This window comes from Lucilia sericata, unplaced genomic scaffold (assembly GCF_015586225.1).
Source record: "Lucilia sericata isolate MDLA Ls3-8-SP2 unplaced genomic scaffold, ASM1558622v1 Contig001424F_arrow, whole genome shotgun sequence".
NCBI lineage: Eukaryota > Metazoa > Arthropoda > Insecta > Diptera > Calliphoridae > Lucilia > Lucilia sericata.
In genome coordinates, this window is record NW_023995357.1 from 92,308 (window position 1) to 109,701 (window position 17,394).

The 17,394-nt window shown below is 32.3% G+C and overlaps 1 protein-coding gene across 7 annotated transcripts; it reads right to left on the reverse strand.

Moving 5' to 3' along the window:
- Nucleotides 1–7,533: 7,533 nt before the first annotated feature.
- LOC119611345 (zinc finger protein 502-like) lies at nt 7,534–15,610 on the reverse strand. Of its 7 annotated transcripts, none has more exons than XM_037966896.1 (6): nt 14,718–15,610; nt 12,803–13,658; nt 12,010–12,195; nt 11,632–11,918; nt 11,459–11,563; nt 7,534–8,819 (listed from the first exon to the last, which is right to left on the reverse strand). In XM_037966896.1, the coding sequence occupies exons 1-6, from the start codon at nt 15,216–15,218 to the stop codon at nt 8,307–8,309; spliced, it is 2,448 nt and encodes an 815-aa protein (XP_037822824.1). In that variant the 5' UTR covers nt 15,219–15,610; the 3' UTR covers nt 7,534–8,306. The 7 variants fall into 7 exon arrangements, with proteins under 7 accessions (XP_037822824.1, XP_037822827.1, XP_037822826.1 ...); XM_037966899.1 differs by having other exon boundaries at nt 8,242–8,819; nt 11,462–11,563; nt 12,887–13,658; nt 14,706–15,610; XM_037966898.1 differs by having other exon boundaries at nt 8,242–8,819; nt 12,887–13,658; nt 14,706–15,610.
- Nucleotides 15,611–17,394: the final 1,784 nt, after the last annotated feature.

Below are 17,394 nucleotides of genomic sequence, written 5' to 3' on the forward strand. Positions count from 1 at the left end.
AACTAGAACTAAACTAGAAAACTTAACTAGAACTGAACAAGAACTAAACTAGAACTGATCTAGAACTGATCTAGAACTAGAACTGAACTGAACAAGAACTGAACTAAACTAGAACTGAACTAGACTCAACTAGACTGAACTAGAACTAAACTAGAACTGAACTAGGACTGAACTAGAACTGAACTAGAACTGAACTAGAACTGAACTAGAACTGAACTAGAACTGAACTAGAACTGAACTAGAACTGAACTAGAACTGAACTAGAACTGAACTAGAGCTGAACTAGAACTGAACTAGAACTGAACTAGAACTGAACTAGAACTAAACTAGAACTGAACTAGAACTGAACTAGAACTGAACTAGAACTGAACTACTGAACTAGAACTGAACTAGAACTGAACTAGAACTGAACTAGAACTGAACTAGAACTGAACTAGAACTGAACTAGAACTGAACTAGAACTGAACTAGAACTGAACTAGAACTGAACTAGAACTGAACTAGATCTAACTAGAACTAAACTAGAACAGAACTAGAACTGAACTAAAACTGACCTTGAACTGAACTAGAACTGAAATAAAACTGAACTAGAACTGAACTAGAACTGAACTAGAACTGAACTAGAACTGAACTAGAATTGAACTAGAACTGAACTAGAACTGAACTAGAACTGAACTAGAACTGAACTAGAACTGAACTAGAACTAAACTAGAACTGAACTAAAACTGAACTAAAACTGAACTAGTACTGAACTAGAACTTACCTAGAACTGAACTAGAACTGAAGTAGAACTGAACTAGAACTGAACTAGAACTAGAACAGAACAAGAACTAAACTAGAACTGAACTAGAACTGAACTAGAACTGAACTAGAACTGAACTAGAACTGAACTAGAACTGAACTAGAACTGAACCAAAACTGAACTAAACTGAACTAGAACTGTACCAGAACTGAACTAGAACACTAGATCTGAACTAGAACTGAACAAGAACTGAACTAGAACAAAACTAGAATAGAACTAGAACTTAACTAGAACTACATAGAACTGAACATTCACAAACTAGAACTAAAATAGAACATAACTAGAACTGAAATAGAACATAACTAGAACTGAAATAGAACACTAGATCTGAACTAGAACTGAACAATAACTGAACAAGCACAGAATTAGAACAGAACTAGAACTGAACTACATGGAACTTAAAAGGTACAAAATGTCTAACTGTAGCAATAACTTATTGGTAGATTGAAAATTGCTCCTTTTGGTTTGAAGTAAATTCATTAACATTGCACATTATTTTAATTGAACATTTGATGGCAACAATGGCTTAATTAAACTATTGTTGTTGGGGAACAATTGTAATCTCTAAATACTAGACAATTTTGGCAAACAACCTTAAAGAAGACTGACTTACTTACCCCTTTTTAAATTGTTGAATTTTATTGGCCAATTATACTGCTGGAACAATTTAGACTTCGGTCTGACTGGAACACACACCTAATATAACACTTTACTAAAGTTCTTTTCATGAAATAATGCAATTATTTAAAAAGTTCATATAAAAAAACTAGTCTTCCACAAGCCTTTTTAGTCCTCCAAATGTTCCTATATATTTTAAGACTTTGCTTTGGAAGTTTTCTTAAAATTTCTATTTTCCCCGATGCACTATACTTTTCTTAACATTTTACTATAATTTTCTTGTTATTTTTCGGAATATTTTCTTAAATATTTAAATTTATTTAAAGGCTTCACTTTTAATACGTATCTGTGGCGTTGTTTGGCAATTACTGATTGTTTTGTTATTGTTGTTGCTGATGTCGTGCTTTGCTTTGCTGTGGTAGAAAATACCGTTATATGTGCTGATGTATTATTGTGAATGATTAATGGCAGGGATGGTTAAGTGATTTTTTTAGAAAATTGTGGGTATGGGGGTTTCTTATATAAAACAATGTTTGTTTTAGAGATTTTAACGTAAAATTGATGGAATTTTATAAAAATTAATAAGGGGAAGAGTTGTGAAAAGGTTTTAAAGCATATTTTGAGGTATACATTTAATTTTGAAGTAAAATTATCTGCGTTTTTGTTGTTTTCAAAGATAAATCCATTTAAATTGTTTATAATGAAAGGAATAAATCGATATAAATAGTACTTTTCAATAGCGAAGTTTAAAAATGTTTTCTTGTTGGTTGCATCAGGTATTAGGTTTTTGTTTCTGGCAATTTTTAAAAAGAAAATATTTTAAAAATAATAATTTTCTCTGATATTATGAATTCATTTGAAAATTTTGGAAATTTAAGATAATTTGTCCAAAGTCTTGTAAAAATTATTTTGAAAATTTTGGAAATAGATAAAATTTGATTTAAAACAAGTTCTAACTATCCACCACTTTATTAGTTTCTTTTTTTAGATTTTTTACTATAATTTATATTCGACCAGACATTTTTTTAATTTTTATGTTAATTTTGGTTATTTTTCCATAAATATTTTGGTGTATTAATCAAAAACTGTTTTGTTAAGTTCAGTTTGCCTGTTTTTTTTTATAAAATTGTTTTAATATTATGTAGTTTGATTATAAAGTTATTTAGTTTTATATATTTTTTTATTAAATTATGTTTTTTATAATATTATGGCTTTCAGACTGCAATTTTAAAATCTTGTTAAAAATTATTTGTACTTTTGGTTCATAAATTGGGCTATTGTAGATTTGTTAGGTTTTATTTTTTATTTTATTCATATTGTTTAATATGTTTTATGGTTTTGTTGTTGTGGTTTTTTTAAATTTTTAAAATTTAAACATTTTAAAAATAACTTGTTAATATTTCTTGCTTTTGTTTGTTTTGTTTGGTAATTTGTTATGTGTTTTTGGTCAATTAAATTTAAATAATTTTAAAGAATATATTCTTTTTTTATAAAAAGAAAATTTTCTTTTTTAAAATTATTTAAATTTTTTTAAGGTATATTGTTTGTTTTGTTTTAATTATTTCATTTTGTGAAGTTTTGTTTGGTGGAAAATAAAAATAAATTTAAATTTTATTATTTTGTAGTTAAACTAAATGGCCAAAAGTTAGCAAAAATTTTGAATTTTGTTCAAAATTGCGGTCCGTTATCAAAGAGTTATCAAAGTTTTTTATTATTTTCTTTTTTTTTTTAATTGGATTTGGTTTTTTAGGCAAGTTTCAAGTTCCAAGCCTTTGATTATTAAAAATTTATTATTTTTTTGTTAAATTATTGTAATTTGAAAAAGAGTTTTGTAAAAACCCCTTTCTTGAGAGTAATGCCAGGAGTTTTAAGAGTTTAAGCCTGTTTTCTTTCATTATTTATCGTTTAGTCCAGTTGGTTAAAGAAAAACTTTAATTTCTTAAAGCTTTTCTTAATTTTCTTTTAAAGGTCCTGTTGTTGTTAAGTAATTTTAAGTTAAAAATATTTTTGGAGCTTTTTTTAGGTTAAATTTTTTTATATACATACATTTCAACTGAAAAAGAACATTTTAAATGAAAAATTTGTAGAAAAAATAAAAAAAAAAACTTAAAAAATTTATGTTTTTTTTTTAAGAAATGGAGTAAAAAAATTTTGATAATTTTGCTTTTTAATTTAGTTTTCTTTAAGAATATTTGTTTTTTTAACTTTTTACAAAAAATTTTGATTAATTTTGTTGTTGTTGTTTTAAGGGCCTAAAATTTGTAGTTTTAATATTATAATTCACAAAAGTTTTATATACAGGGATGGGTTTTTTTCTTTATATAAAGTTAAAGTGTATCACAGTGACATTCAGTCTAATTTTCTTCATAATGCTTTCATTAGAATTATAAAGCATGAGTTTAATTTTCTTTAAATGTTTAAAATTAAGCCAATGTTATTTTTTTATTAAATTTTACTTTTCCTAAAATTGTTTTTGTTTTTTTTTAATCATGCTTTTTTTCTTTAAATTCTAATAAAAGCTTTTTTTATTAAAATTTTGTATTGTGTATTTTATATTTGTCCAAAAATCTTTTGCCGAAACTTGAATTTTGTTTAAATTTATTAATTGTTGTTTTTTTAGTATTAAATTTATGATATGGGCCTAAATAATAATGTTTTTTTTTTTAATAAAATTTTGTCTAATTAAAACAACAGTTTAAAAATACCAAACAAATAATTTTGTTAATAATTTAGTTAGAGTTTTTTAGGTTTAATTTACTTAAATTTCTTTTCCAACTATAAAACTTTTGTATTTACATTAATTTTTTTTATCAACTTTGTTTTTTTTTTTTTTGTAATTTATTTAAATATTTTTAAAAAAAGTTTTCTGTGGGGAAAAGAATGGCCTTAAAAGAGGGGCAAGACGGAAGAGTTATAAAAAGATTTATAAACTTAAAAAGAGATGAAATACAACTGAACGAGAACTGAACTAGAACTAATTCACAAAAGTTCTAGAATTGATCCAGAGCTTAATTCAAACAGTTCCAGTAAAGAACTAGAATTTATCAAGAACTGATTCAGATCTTAATTAGAATTGATTTTTCATTTTTCACATTTTTTTATAATATTTTTCTCTGTCATCTTTTTGAATCTCCCCTTTCAGCCCTCCTTTTCCCTACATTTGTTATTTCTATGCCGAAAAGTTTAGGTTTTCTTTGTTGCTTTGCCAAATGATTGTAACCAAAAAGTGTTTTGTTAATACCCCATTTTCTGTAAGTGTATTTTATATAAAAATTAAAAAAAATTAAAAAAAAAACTTTTTTTAAAATTGTTTTATTCATATAAATATTTTGTGTTTTTTGTGAAAGAACATAAAACTAAAAGTTAAATAATAAAACTTAAAAACTATAAATATTCATAAAAAAATCAAAGTTAAACAAAAAGTAAAAAAACAAGTGAAATTTCTGTTACATTTTAAAAATAAAACTTAAAATTACCAAAAATGTAATTGAAAAAAACAAATAGTGCAATTTTTTTAAAGAAATTAATAACTCCCCGACTGTAAACAACACAATATCATAAACAGCTATTGTGAATGCTTAGCAAAAACACAGAGTTGTTTACACTAATTTCTTTTTCAATAAATGCCTTTTTTTTTAAACTAAACTTCAAAAAAAAATTAATTTCTTTTTTTATAGTTTTTAAATCCACACTAAGAGAAATGTTTAAAGGTTATGTTTAGAAAAAAATTAAGAAAATTCTAATGACTTTTTTTTATTAATATTTACTATAGGAATACTTTTTTATATAAATTTTTTAATATATTTTTTTTGTTATTATGGCACTCTGGAGTTGTAGAACGAGTTTTTTTTAACAAAAAGTGTGGATTTTTTTTCAATATTTCAACAAACTAAACACGTTTAAATGTAATCATTTTTTTAAAAATAAAAGGAAGACAAGACGTGTTTTAAGTTTTTAAAATTTACAAAATAATCACAATTTTTATAAAAGAAATCATAAAAAAAATGGTTGTTGTTTAATAAATTAGCATACAAAAAAATAGTTAAACTTACTAACTAATAAAAAATAATAGTTTTTAGTAACAAAATAATCATTTGTCTTAACTAAATAACGAAATAAAATAAAAAAAAAATCTTACAAAATTAAATTTCTATAATAAAATTGTTTTTTTAAAAAAGTATACTAAAGCTGCTCTTTCAAGTTTTAAGAAGATTTCTTGCACATTTCTTAGGGAAATTATTATCTTCACAGTGTATTTAATAGAAAGAAAATCAATTTTCTTTAAGATTTTTCTATTAAGAACAAAACTGTATTTAATTCAGAATCGAATTGGAACTGAACTAGAATTGCTCAGGATATTATCTAGAACTTAACTGGAACCATAACTCAGCTAAAACAGATTCAGAATTAATCCAGAATTGAACTAGAACTAAACTAGAAACGTTCACGAACTAGAACATAACTGAAACCCATCTAGAATTAAACAAGAACTAAACTGAACATTCCAGAATTGAACTAGAACACAACCAGAACTGAACTAAACTTTTCCAGAACTTTACTATGTCTAATCCAGAACTGAGATAGAACTAATTCAAAACTAAACTAAAATTTATTTAGAATTGAACTAGAACAGACCAGAAATTGATCTAGAACTTTTGCAGAACTGAACTAGAACTGAACTTTACTAGATCCGGACTAGAACTAGTTGAATTAGAATTGATCCAGAACTGAACCGGATCCGAACTGAACTAAAACTGAACCAGAATTGAAGTAGAACTGAACTAGAACTGAACTAGAGCTAAACTAGAATTGAACGAGAACTAAACTAGAACTGAACTAAAACTGAACTAGAATTGAACAAAAACTCAACTAGAACTGAACTTTTCTAGATCCTGACTAGAACTAGTTGAATTAGAACTGATCCAGATCTGAATTGGATCCGAACTGAGCTAGAACTGAACAAGAACTGAACTAGAACTGAAACTAGAACTGAACTAGAACTGAACTAGAACTGAACTAGAACTGAACTAGAACTGAACTAGAACTCAACTCGAACTGAACTAGAACTGAACTGGAACTGAACTAGAACTGAACTAGAACTGAACTAGAACTGAACTAGAACTGAACTAGAACTGAACTAGAACTGAACTAGAACTGAACTAGAACTGAACTAGAACTGAACTAGAACTGAACTAGAACTGAACTAGAACTGAACTAGAACTGAACTAGAACTGAACTAGAACTGAACTAGAACTAGAACTGAACTAGAACTGAACTAGAACTGAACTAGAACTGAACTAGAACTGAACTAGAACTGAACTAGAACTGTACTAGAACTGAACTAGCACTAAACTAGAACTGAACTCGAAGTGAACTAGAACAGAACTAGAACTGAACTAGATCTGAACTAGATCTGAACTAGAACTGAACTAGAAGTGAACTAGAACTGAACTAGAACTGAACTAGAACTAGAACTGAACTAGAACTGAACTAGAACTGAACTAGAACTCAACTCGAACTGAACTAGAACTGAACTGGAACTGAACTAGAACTGAACTAGAACCGAACTAGAACTGAACTAGAACTGAACTAGAACTGAACTAGAACTGAACTAGAACTGAACTAGAACTGAACTAGAACTGTACTAAAACTGAACTAGCACTAAACTAGAACTGAACTCGAACTGAACTAGAACTGAACTCGAAGTGAACTAGATCTGAACTGGAACTGAACTAAAACTGATTTAGATTTATATTAGAACTGATCCTAAACTGAGCTAGAATAGTTATAGAACTGTACTACAACTGTTTTAGAACTAAATAAATGTTTAATTTTTTATTGAATTAATTTACTTTTATACTGCACTGCCAGGTCTGTGACATGCTATTGTGAATCATTTACAACAGAGTTGTTTTACTTTTAGTACAAATACACTGTGAAAATAAATCATTCCTGTTTTGATTTTAACAATTGTTTTTGTTTTGTAAATAAAGTCTTTAAAAGAAATAAAAAGAAAAAATAATTTTCCTTTGTAATATTTAATTTATAGAATTATGGGAAGTTAAAGTCGTACTTTTGTCATTAATGTTTGTTTGTTTGTTTTTTTTTTGCGGTTTAGAGTCCTTTTCGAAAAGACTAGTATAACTTTTTCTTAATTAAAAATTTTAAGAAAAAGAAACAAAAATAATTAAAAACTTTTTTTATATTAAAGTAATAGTAAAATTTAAATTTAAAATTGTTATTTAAAAAAACGTTTAAAACGAGGATTATGGTTTCAAAATGAAAAATTTGTATATGTAATTGCTTTGTTTTTAAGGTGTTTTTTTCAGTATTTTTTTAGCTCAATTTGTTATTCGCTTAGCAAATGCCTAAAAAAAGGACTCTTTTTAGAGTTTTCTTCGTTTTTGTTTTAAAGAAAATTAAAATTGTTTTAAAAATATGTTTTAAAATTTTTAAGAAAAATCATTGTATACTTAAGTTTGTTGATATTATCATAGAGATCCGAATATTGAGTGTATATGTGGATGTATAGGAATTGCATGGGAGAGAGTAGGTGGTGGCCCAGTGGGTGGTGGATGCGCTGGCGGCGGTTGATTGTGAGCGTGCGTTGTATGACCCTGATGATGATGCGAAGAAGTGGCCGTAGCTGCTGCTGCTACGGCAGCCGCCGTCGGTGGCATACCACCCACAGGTGGTAGTGTTATGGAGAGTGTTACGGTTTGGGGTGCTTGGCCAGCAGAGCTGCTAGCATTGTGAGCTCCCTGCTGCTGCTGTTGCTGATGATGACTATGTGCAGCTGCTGCTCCTGCAGCAGTTGTGCTACTAGCAGCACTTGCACTACCTCCGGCCGATGTTACAGTTGCTGTGGTTCCCGCATTTGGGGGATGTCACTGAGCCACTACTGAAGTGGCAGCATTTTGCTGCACCACCACCCCGGGAGCTACGGAATTTGCCACACTTACCGATACTGATGGTTGTCCGGGACCAGCATGAGCTGCCTGTGGCTGTCCCTGAAAGGGATGCTGGAATGGTGGTCCATAACATTGCGGAAAGTACAATTCATTTTTCACTTGTGATCCGGTATTACCACCTCCACCTCCCATTGAACGCGGTAATATATTGTTTTTGTTTTCACCCGGTTGCGCCACGGGATTGTTGTTGTTTAGAAACTGTTGAGCGGCTGCATTTTTCGTTTCATTCATTAAATGATTGGCCGCGGCAGCAGCTGCTGCTGTTGCCACTGCAGCCGCTGAGTGGGTTGTATTGCTATTGGTATTGTTGGCCCGTCGTGTCTTCGTGGCACTCGGATTCATGTGGTTGTCAATGTGTTTGGTTACCTCGTTTTCGGTAGCGAAACGTCTTCGGCAATTTGGCATGGGACAGCAGAAGGGACGATCGCCCTGGAAACGGAAAATAAATAAATGAAATAGGTTGTTAGAATTTAAATTATAGAATACTAATAAATTCTTTTTACTTCTCTGAATAAAATCTGAAGCTTTTAAAACTGAACTGAAGTAGAACTGAAATAAAACTGGACTACAACTGAACTAGAACTGAACTAGAACTGAACTAGAACTGTACTAGAACTGAACTAGAACTGAACTAGAACTGAACTAGGTCTGAACTAGATCTAAACTAGAACTGAACTAGAACTGAACTAGAACTGATCTGGAACTAAACTAGAGCTGTACTAGAACTAAACTAGAAGTGAACTAGAACTGAACTAGAACTGAACAAGAACTGACTAGAACTGAACTAGAACTGAAATAGAACTGAATTAGAACTGAACTAGAACTGAACTAGAACTGAACTAGAACTGAACTAGAACTGAACTAGAACTGAACTAGAACTGAACTAGAACTGAACTAGAACTGAAATAGAACTGAACTAGAATTGATCTAGAACTAGAATTGATCTAGAACTAGAACTGAACTAGAACTGAACTAGAACTGAACTAGAACTGAACTAGAACTGAACTAGAACTGAACTAGAACTAAACTAGAACTGAACTAGAACTAAACTAGAACTGAACTAGAACTGAACTAGAACTGAACTAGAACTGAACTAGAACTGAACTAGAACTGAACTAGAACTGAACTAGAACTGAACTAGAACTGAACTAGAACTGAACTAGAACTGAACTAGAACTAAACTAGAACTGAACTAGAACTGAACTAGAACTAAACTAGAGCTGTACTAGAACTAAACTAGAACTGAACTAGAACTGAACTAGAACTGAACTAGAACTGAACAAGAACTGAACAAGAACTGACTAGAACTGAACTAGAACTGAACTAGAACTGAACTAGAACTGAACTTGAACTGAACTAGAACTGAACTAGAACTGTACTAGAACTGAACTAGAACTGAAATAGAACTGAACTAGAACTGAACTAGAACCGAACTAGAACTGAACTAGAACTGAACTAGAACTGAACTTGAACTGAACTAGAACTGAACTAGAACTGAACTAGAACTGAACTAGAACTGAACTAGAACTGAACTAGAACTGAACTAGAACTGAACTAGAACTGAACTAGAACTGAACTAGAACTGAACAAGAACTGACTAGAACTGAACTAGAACTGAACTAGAACTGAACTAGAACTGAACTAGAACTGAACTTGAACTAAACTAGAACTGAACTAGAACTGAACTAGAACTGAACTAGAACTGTACTAGAACTGAACTAGAACTGAACTAGAACTGAACTAGAACTGAACTAGAACTGAACTAGAACTGAACTAGAACTGAACTAGAACTGAACTAGAACTGAACTAGAACTGAACAAGAACTGACTAGAACTGAACTAGAACTGAACTAGAACTGAACTAGAACTGAACTAGAACTGAACTTGAACTAAACTAGAACTGAACTAGAACTGAACTAGAACTGAACTAGAACTGTACTAGAACTGAACTAGAACTGAACTAGAACTGAACTAGAACTGAACTAGAACCGAACTAGAACTGAACTAGAACTGAACTAGAACTGAACTTGAACTGAACTAGAACTGAACTAGAACTGAACTAGAACTGAACTAGAACTGAACTAGAACTGAACTAGAACTGAACTAGAACTGAACTAGAACTGAACTAGAACTGAACAAGAACTGACTAGAACTGAACTAGAACTGAACTAGAAACTGAACTAGAACTGAACTAGAACTGAACTAGAACTGAACTTGAACTAAACTAGAACTGAACTAGAACTGAACTAGAACTGAACTAGAACTGAACTAGAACTGAACTAGAACTGAACTAGAACTGAACTAGAACTGAACTAGAACTGAACTAGAACTGAACTAGAACTGAACAAGAACTGACTAGAACTGAACTAGAACTGAACTAGAACTGAACTAGAACTGAACTAGAACTGAACTTGAACTAAACTAGAACTGAACTAGAACTGAACTAGAACTGTACTAGAACTGAACTAGAACTGAACTAGAACTGAACTAGAACTGAACTAGAACTGAACTAGAACTGAACTAGAACTGAACTAGAACTGAACTAGAACTGAACTAGAACTGAACAAGAACTGACTAGAACTGAACTAGAACTGAACTAGAACTGAACTAGAACTGAACTAGAACTGAACTTGAACTAAACTAGAACTGAACTAGAACTGAACTAGAACTGAACTAGAACTGTACTAGAACTGAACTAGAACTGAACTAGAACTGAACTAGAACTGAACTAGAACCGAACTAGAACTGAACTAGAACTGAACTAGAACTGAACTTGAACTGAACTAGAACTGAACTAGAACTGAACTAGAACTGAACTAGAACTGAACTAGAACTGAACTAGAACTGAACTGGGACTGAACCAAAACTGATCTAGAACTGAACTAGAACAGAACTAGAACTGGACTTAAAATGAAGTAGAGCATTACTAGAACTGAAGTAGAGTTCAACCAGAATTCAACTATAACTTTCGAATCTATAAAGTTAGAATCCCACTGAAGAGAGACTGGACAGGAAATTAAAGCTTAATAAAGTTAAAGTTTCTTAAAATAAACTTTTTAATTCTACCACTACCTGGTGAGTTCGTGTATGCTGATCCAAAATGGCCTTCTGACGGAAATCTTTACCACATTGGGCACATTTATAGGGCTTCTCTCCGGTATGTATGCGTATATGCTGAAATAGAAACAAATTAGTAGGATAATACTTAAAGGAACTCTGTCAACAACTCCCCGCCTCCCTACCTGATTCAAGATGGTTCTCTGGCGGAAGAAACGCGGACAGTAGAGACAACCGAACGGTTTTTCATTGGTATGTATTCGTAAGTGCTGCGTCAAATGTGACTGCTGACGGAAACGTTTACCACACTCGGGACAAGGATAAGGACGCGATTCGATATGTATGCAACCATGCTGTAGTAGAGTGGTCTTCTGTTTGAATTCCTTATCACAAATGGGACAACGTACATACAGTGGCATATTTGCCGGACGGATGCCAATGTGTGACAGAACATCGGGTAAGATTTTTTGACCTAAAAACAAAAGATGAAATTAAAAACAAATGTTATTCGAAGGTCCTTCAGCTGTGCTCAAAAGATAATAAAGGTCTTCATCAGCACCCACCTTTACCATCTTTAAAGTATGAAGGATAGTGTATACCACCATCTTGGCCACCTTGAGAATCTTCATCATGATAACCATCGCCGGCAATACCATTTTTGGTATCATTCTCCTCGCCCGGAAAGGGTACATCCTGCGGCCATAGCGTGGGATGTGGACCATTTTTAAAGATGAGATGTGGTGAGACATCTAAGAGTTTAAAAACAAATGAAACAAATGTTAATTTTTATTAAAAGTTGTTAAAGGGATTCAAAGAAAGTTTTTTTTTCAAAGTCTAAGCTAAACTACAGAGTTAAGAGTAGAAGTTTATCAAGAAACGGCAAAGTGCTTCAGCACTTTCCTTTTTAAGAGTTTTAAAAGTATTTGTTTTTAAATAATGAGAGCCATACAGTTAATATTTTTATAAAAAATTTTGAAAGTTTTTGCCAGATTTTTCTTTACAAAAAAAGATTTTCCAAACTAAAGGCCTTAAAGGTTTACGAGATACAAAATATTTTGTAAGAAAAATTTTGAAATAGAAGGCGAACGAGTTGTGTGAGTTTTTCTTTTTGGAGGCCTATAAAGCCTTTAGTTTTGGAAAATCAAGCCAATTCCTTGTTAACAAAGTGCTTTTTTTTCTATAATTCTTTAATAAATTAGCCAAATGAAAAAAACTAAAATTTTGTCTAAAATTTTCATAAATTTTTGCCAAAAATGTTGCCCTAAACTGTAACTCTCGGTTTGGGATTTTGTTTAATTTTGCAAAATTTCTGTTCTAATTTTTTTCTCAAGAATTTATTCAAGAACTGTCGCTCGCCTTGGTGGGTTCGCACATGTTGATTAAGGATGGCCTTCTGGCGAAAGTGCTTGCCGCACTCGGGACACGCAAAGGGCTTCTCACCCGAATGGATGCGAACATGTTGATTCAGTATCGCCCGCTGTCTAAAGCCTCGATTGCAGTAACCGCAAGTGAAGGGCTTCTCATTGGCGTGTATGCGTAAATGTTGCGTCAGATGCGATTGTTGGCGAAAGCGTTTGCCACATTCCGAACATGGATAGGGACGTGCGTCTGTGTGTATGCGATCGTGCTGCAGTAGGGTGCTTTTCTGCTTAAAATCTTTGCCGCAGGTCAGGCACTTGAATAGCCTAAGATCACTATGAGGTTTGGGGGGTTTATGACTGCCCGACGAATTGTTATTGCTGCTAGAGGTGGGATGACGTCCGCCGGTGCCATTGGAGGTTGTTGTATTGTGATTAGAGCCATTCTGCTGGTTATTGCTATTAGCAGACCCATTTTGTCCGGGTAATAGTTCGGGTAAGGTGTAACCCTCTAAGCCGTTGGAGGGACCATTGGCTGCACTTTGATCCATACTGCCGTTGAGTCCCGGCAGCACGGGTTTGTTGAGATAGTGTAGGGGTGGGAAACCGGGCGGTGCCATTAGGGCACCCTGACCCGGGTGGCGTGGCGCATAGTAACCCGAAAGTTCACCATTCGCTGTAGGAAAATTGCTGTGATCGTTAGTTTGGCCATTCTGTTGTACATGTGGATTATTCCCCGCGGGATTGTCCGCGGAACCGGCAGCACTGCCGTTCTGCTGCTGATGCTGTTGGGGATCATTTGAGCTTTGGTTTGGATTGGTTTGTTGGGTGGAGTTTTGATGGAGACCAGATGCCTGTGGGCGAGAAAAGGAAAAATTAAAGTAATGGACTAGATCTAAAAGTGAACTAGATCTAAAAGTGAACTAGATCTAAAACTGAACTAGATCTAGAACTAAACTAGATGCAGAGCTGAACCAGATCTAGTACTGAACTAGAACTATACTAGAACTGAACTAGATCTAGATCAGAACTTGATCTAGAACTTATCTAGAACTAATCTATAACTAAACTAGAAGTAAACTAGAACTAAACTAGAAATAAACTAGAACTAAACTAGAACTAAACTAGAACTAAACTAGAACTAAACTAGAACTAAACTAGAACTAAACTAGAACTAAACTAGAACTAAACTAGAACTGAACTAGAACTAAACTATAACTAAACTAGAACTAAACTAGAACTAAACTAGAACTAAACTAGAACTAAACTAGAACTAAACTAGAACTGAACTAAACTAGAACTAAACTAGAACTAAACTAGAACTAAACTAGAACTAAACTAGAACAAAACTAAAACTAAACTAGAACTAAACTAGAACTAAACTAGAACTGAACTAGAACTAACCTAGAGCTGTACCAGAACTAGAACTAAACTAAAACTAAACTAGAACTAAACTAGAACTAAACTAGAACTAAACTAGAGCTAAACTAGAACTGAACTAGAACTGAACTAGAACTGAACTAGAACTGAACTAGAACTGAACTAGAACTGAACTAGAACTGAACTAGAACTAGAACTGAACTAGAACTGAACTAGAACTGAACTGGAACTGAACTAGAACTGAACTAGAACTGAACTGGAACTGAACTAGAACTGAACTAGAACTGAACTAGAATTGAACTAGAACTGAACTAGAACTGAACTAGAACTGAACTAGAACTGAACTAGAACTGAACTAGAACTGAACTAGAACTGAACTAGAACTGAACTAGAACTGAACTAGAACTAAACTAGAACTGAAACTCTAGTTCAGTTCAGAACAAAAACTGATCGTGAACTGAACTAGATTTGATCTAGAACTGAACTAGAACTTAACTAAAATTGATTTAGACAGAACTAACCTTTCCCCTCACCTGATTCATATTCACATCATCCTCATTGCTGCCATTCGCTCTCTGCTGCTGCTGCTGTTGCTGTTGTGGCGGGTAGGGACTAGTCGAGGGCGAACCTTGCTGTCGTACACCACCCGCACTACCGGTACCCCCACCGCCACCACCTCCTCCTGCATCACCACCATTCTCTCGAACATTAGGATCTCCATTCGGCGACGTAGGCTGTGGTCCATTTGTCGCTGCCGACTGGCCATTAGCCGCTATTTGCGCTGCTGCATTCTGCTGTTGCTGTTGTGCGCTTAAATGTGTTTGAGCCTGTTGCTGTATGCCCGGATACATTTCACTGCCCCACTGGGTGGCCGAGCCACCTATGGCGGCAGCATTACGCTCCGCCTCCTGTGAGTCTTTATAGAGAACATAGGGCTGTCCCGTATCCTGGGTAATGCAGTACATTATTTGACGCGGCACTTTAAGGCCCGCAGCTATGCAGGCCGCAAAAGAAGCGGAAAAGTTTATAGCCATTTTGTTGTGATGGTTTTTGGTTTATGTCTAAGCTATATGTAATTTATGCTGAAGGTTTAAGTATTTACTATGACTCTGTAGATTTTCTCTTTTACTATTGAACACACACTCTCAGTGAGTTGTGGTGCTTAATGCTCTCAGCTTAGTTGTCATTTTAGGGTTTTAGTTTGTAACTTTTGTTGTTGTGTTTTCTTATCTCTTTTTCTTAAAAGGCTTTCGTTTTATAGTTAACTCTTTATTAGTTTATTTTTTTCGTTTTATTTGTGGGTTTTTTTAAGGGGATTTTAACTCTTTTTTTTCAGTTTTCTCTTTTTTATGCCGTTTTCTGTTTATAAAACTTTACTTTTTTTTATTAGTTCCTTTCTTCTTAGTGTTTATTATGTTGTGTTTTATTTATTTTATTATTATTTGTTATTATGTTATTTTAAAAAAATATTTTTTTTACTCCAAAATATTTAGTTTTTGTTTAAATTTTGTGTGTTTTTTTTCAAAATTTTCTTTTTGCCAAGTGATGAATAGAAAATACTTTTTTTTTGCTCAATTACTGTTAAATAGTGTTGTTGTTTTAGCCAACTGTAAATAAAAGAAAATGTAAAGATTTTTATTAACATTTTTTATTAATTTTTAAAATTTTATTTTTTTTAAAATTTTCGTTTCTTTTTTAAAGAAAACTTCTGCTGTATTAAAAGGGAATTTAAATTGTTTGTTTGATTTATGTCCAGAGTATTGAACCATTCATTCATTTCAAGTTCACAGCTAAAAAAAAAATGCTCAAAGATTTTAATATGCAAACTGCATTTTCTGAAAGACTGCAAAAAAAAACTTCATAAAACCTTGTGTGTGTAGAGAGATATGAATAAGTAACCGAGAAATTAACCCCTTAAATGTCTAAAGAGACATTCTTAAACTTGAAAATTGTTCCTTTTAAAGATCTACAATTTAAAATTGAGCTGTCTCAAGTTCTACAATTGAGAATTTAACTATTTTAAGTTCTACAAAGAGAAATAGGACTGTTTCAAGATCCGCTATTAAAAAATGGACGTTTTCAAGATCTACGATTGAAAATTTATCATTTTAAAGATGTACAATGAAAAATTAAACTTTTTGAAGATCAACGCTAAGAAATTAGAATGTTTATCGGACTGTGTAAAGAATATCGAACTGTGTAAAGATCTTTCTTTGAAAAAAATGGACTGTTTAAAGATCTACGATTGAACATAGAACATAGTTCGAAGATCAACGATAGAAAATTGGAGTAGATCGGTGGAGGAACATTGAACTCTTAAGAGATCATTTATCTACTATAGAAAATCGGTCTATGTAATGATCTTCCTTTGAAAAATTTAACTGTTTTAAGATCTAGGATTGAGAATTGAACAGTTCGAGGATCAACGATTAAAAGTTGGACTGTATTAGAGATCGGTGGATGAAAATTGGACTGTTTAATGATATACTATTGAACATAGTACTGTTTTATGATCTACGACTGAAGATCGGACTGTGTAATGATCTTTCTTTGCAAAATGGGACTTTTTGAAGATCAACGTTTGAAAATTGAACTATTCAGTAGATCAAAGGAGGAAAACTGGACAGTTTAAAGATTTCCTATTGAACATTGGACTGTTTTACGATCTACGACTGAAGATCGGACTGTGTAAGGATCTTTCTTTAAAAAATTGGACTTTTTAAAGATCTACAACTGAAGATTGGACTGTTTGAAGATCAACGTTAGAAAACTGAACTATTTGGTAGAACGGTGGAGGAAAACTCGATTGTTTAAAGATTTTTCTATTGAGTATTCGACTGTTTTACGTTATACGGCTGAAAATCGGACTGCGTAAAGATCTTTCTTTGAAAATTTTGACTTTTTAAAGATATACGATTTCAAATTGGACGGTTTGAAGATTAACGTTTAAAAATTGAGCAGCTTAATAGATCGGTGAAGGAAAGCTGGACAGTTTAAAGATTTTCTATTGAGCATTGGACTGTTTTACAAAGTACAACTGAAGTAATGATCTTTGTTTGACTGTGTAATGATCTCTGTTTAAAAAATTGGACTTTTTAAAGATCTATGATTGAAAATTGGACTGTTTGAAGATTAACTTTTGAAAATTGAACTGTTTAATAGATCGGTGTAAGAAACCAGGACAGTTTAAAGATTTTCTATTAAGCATTC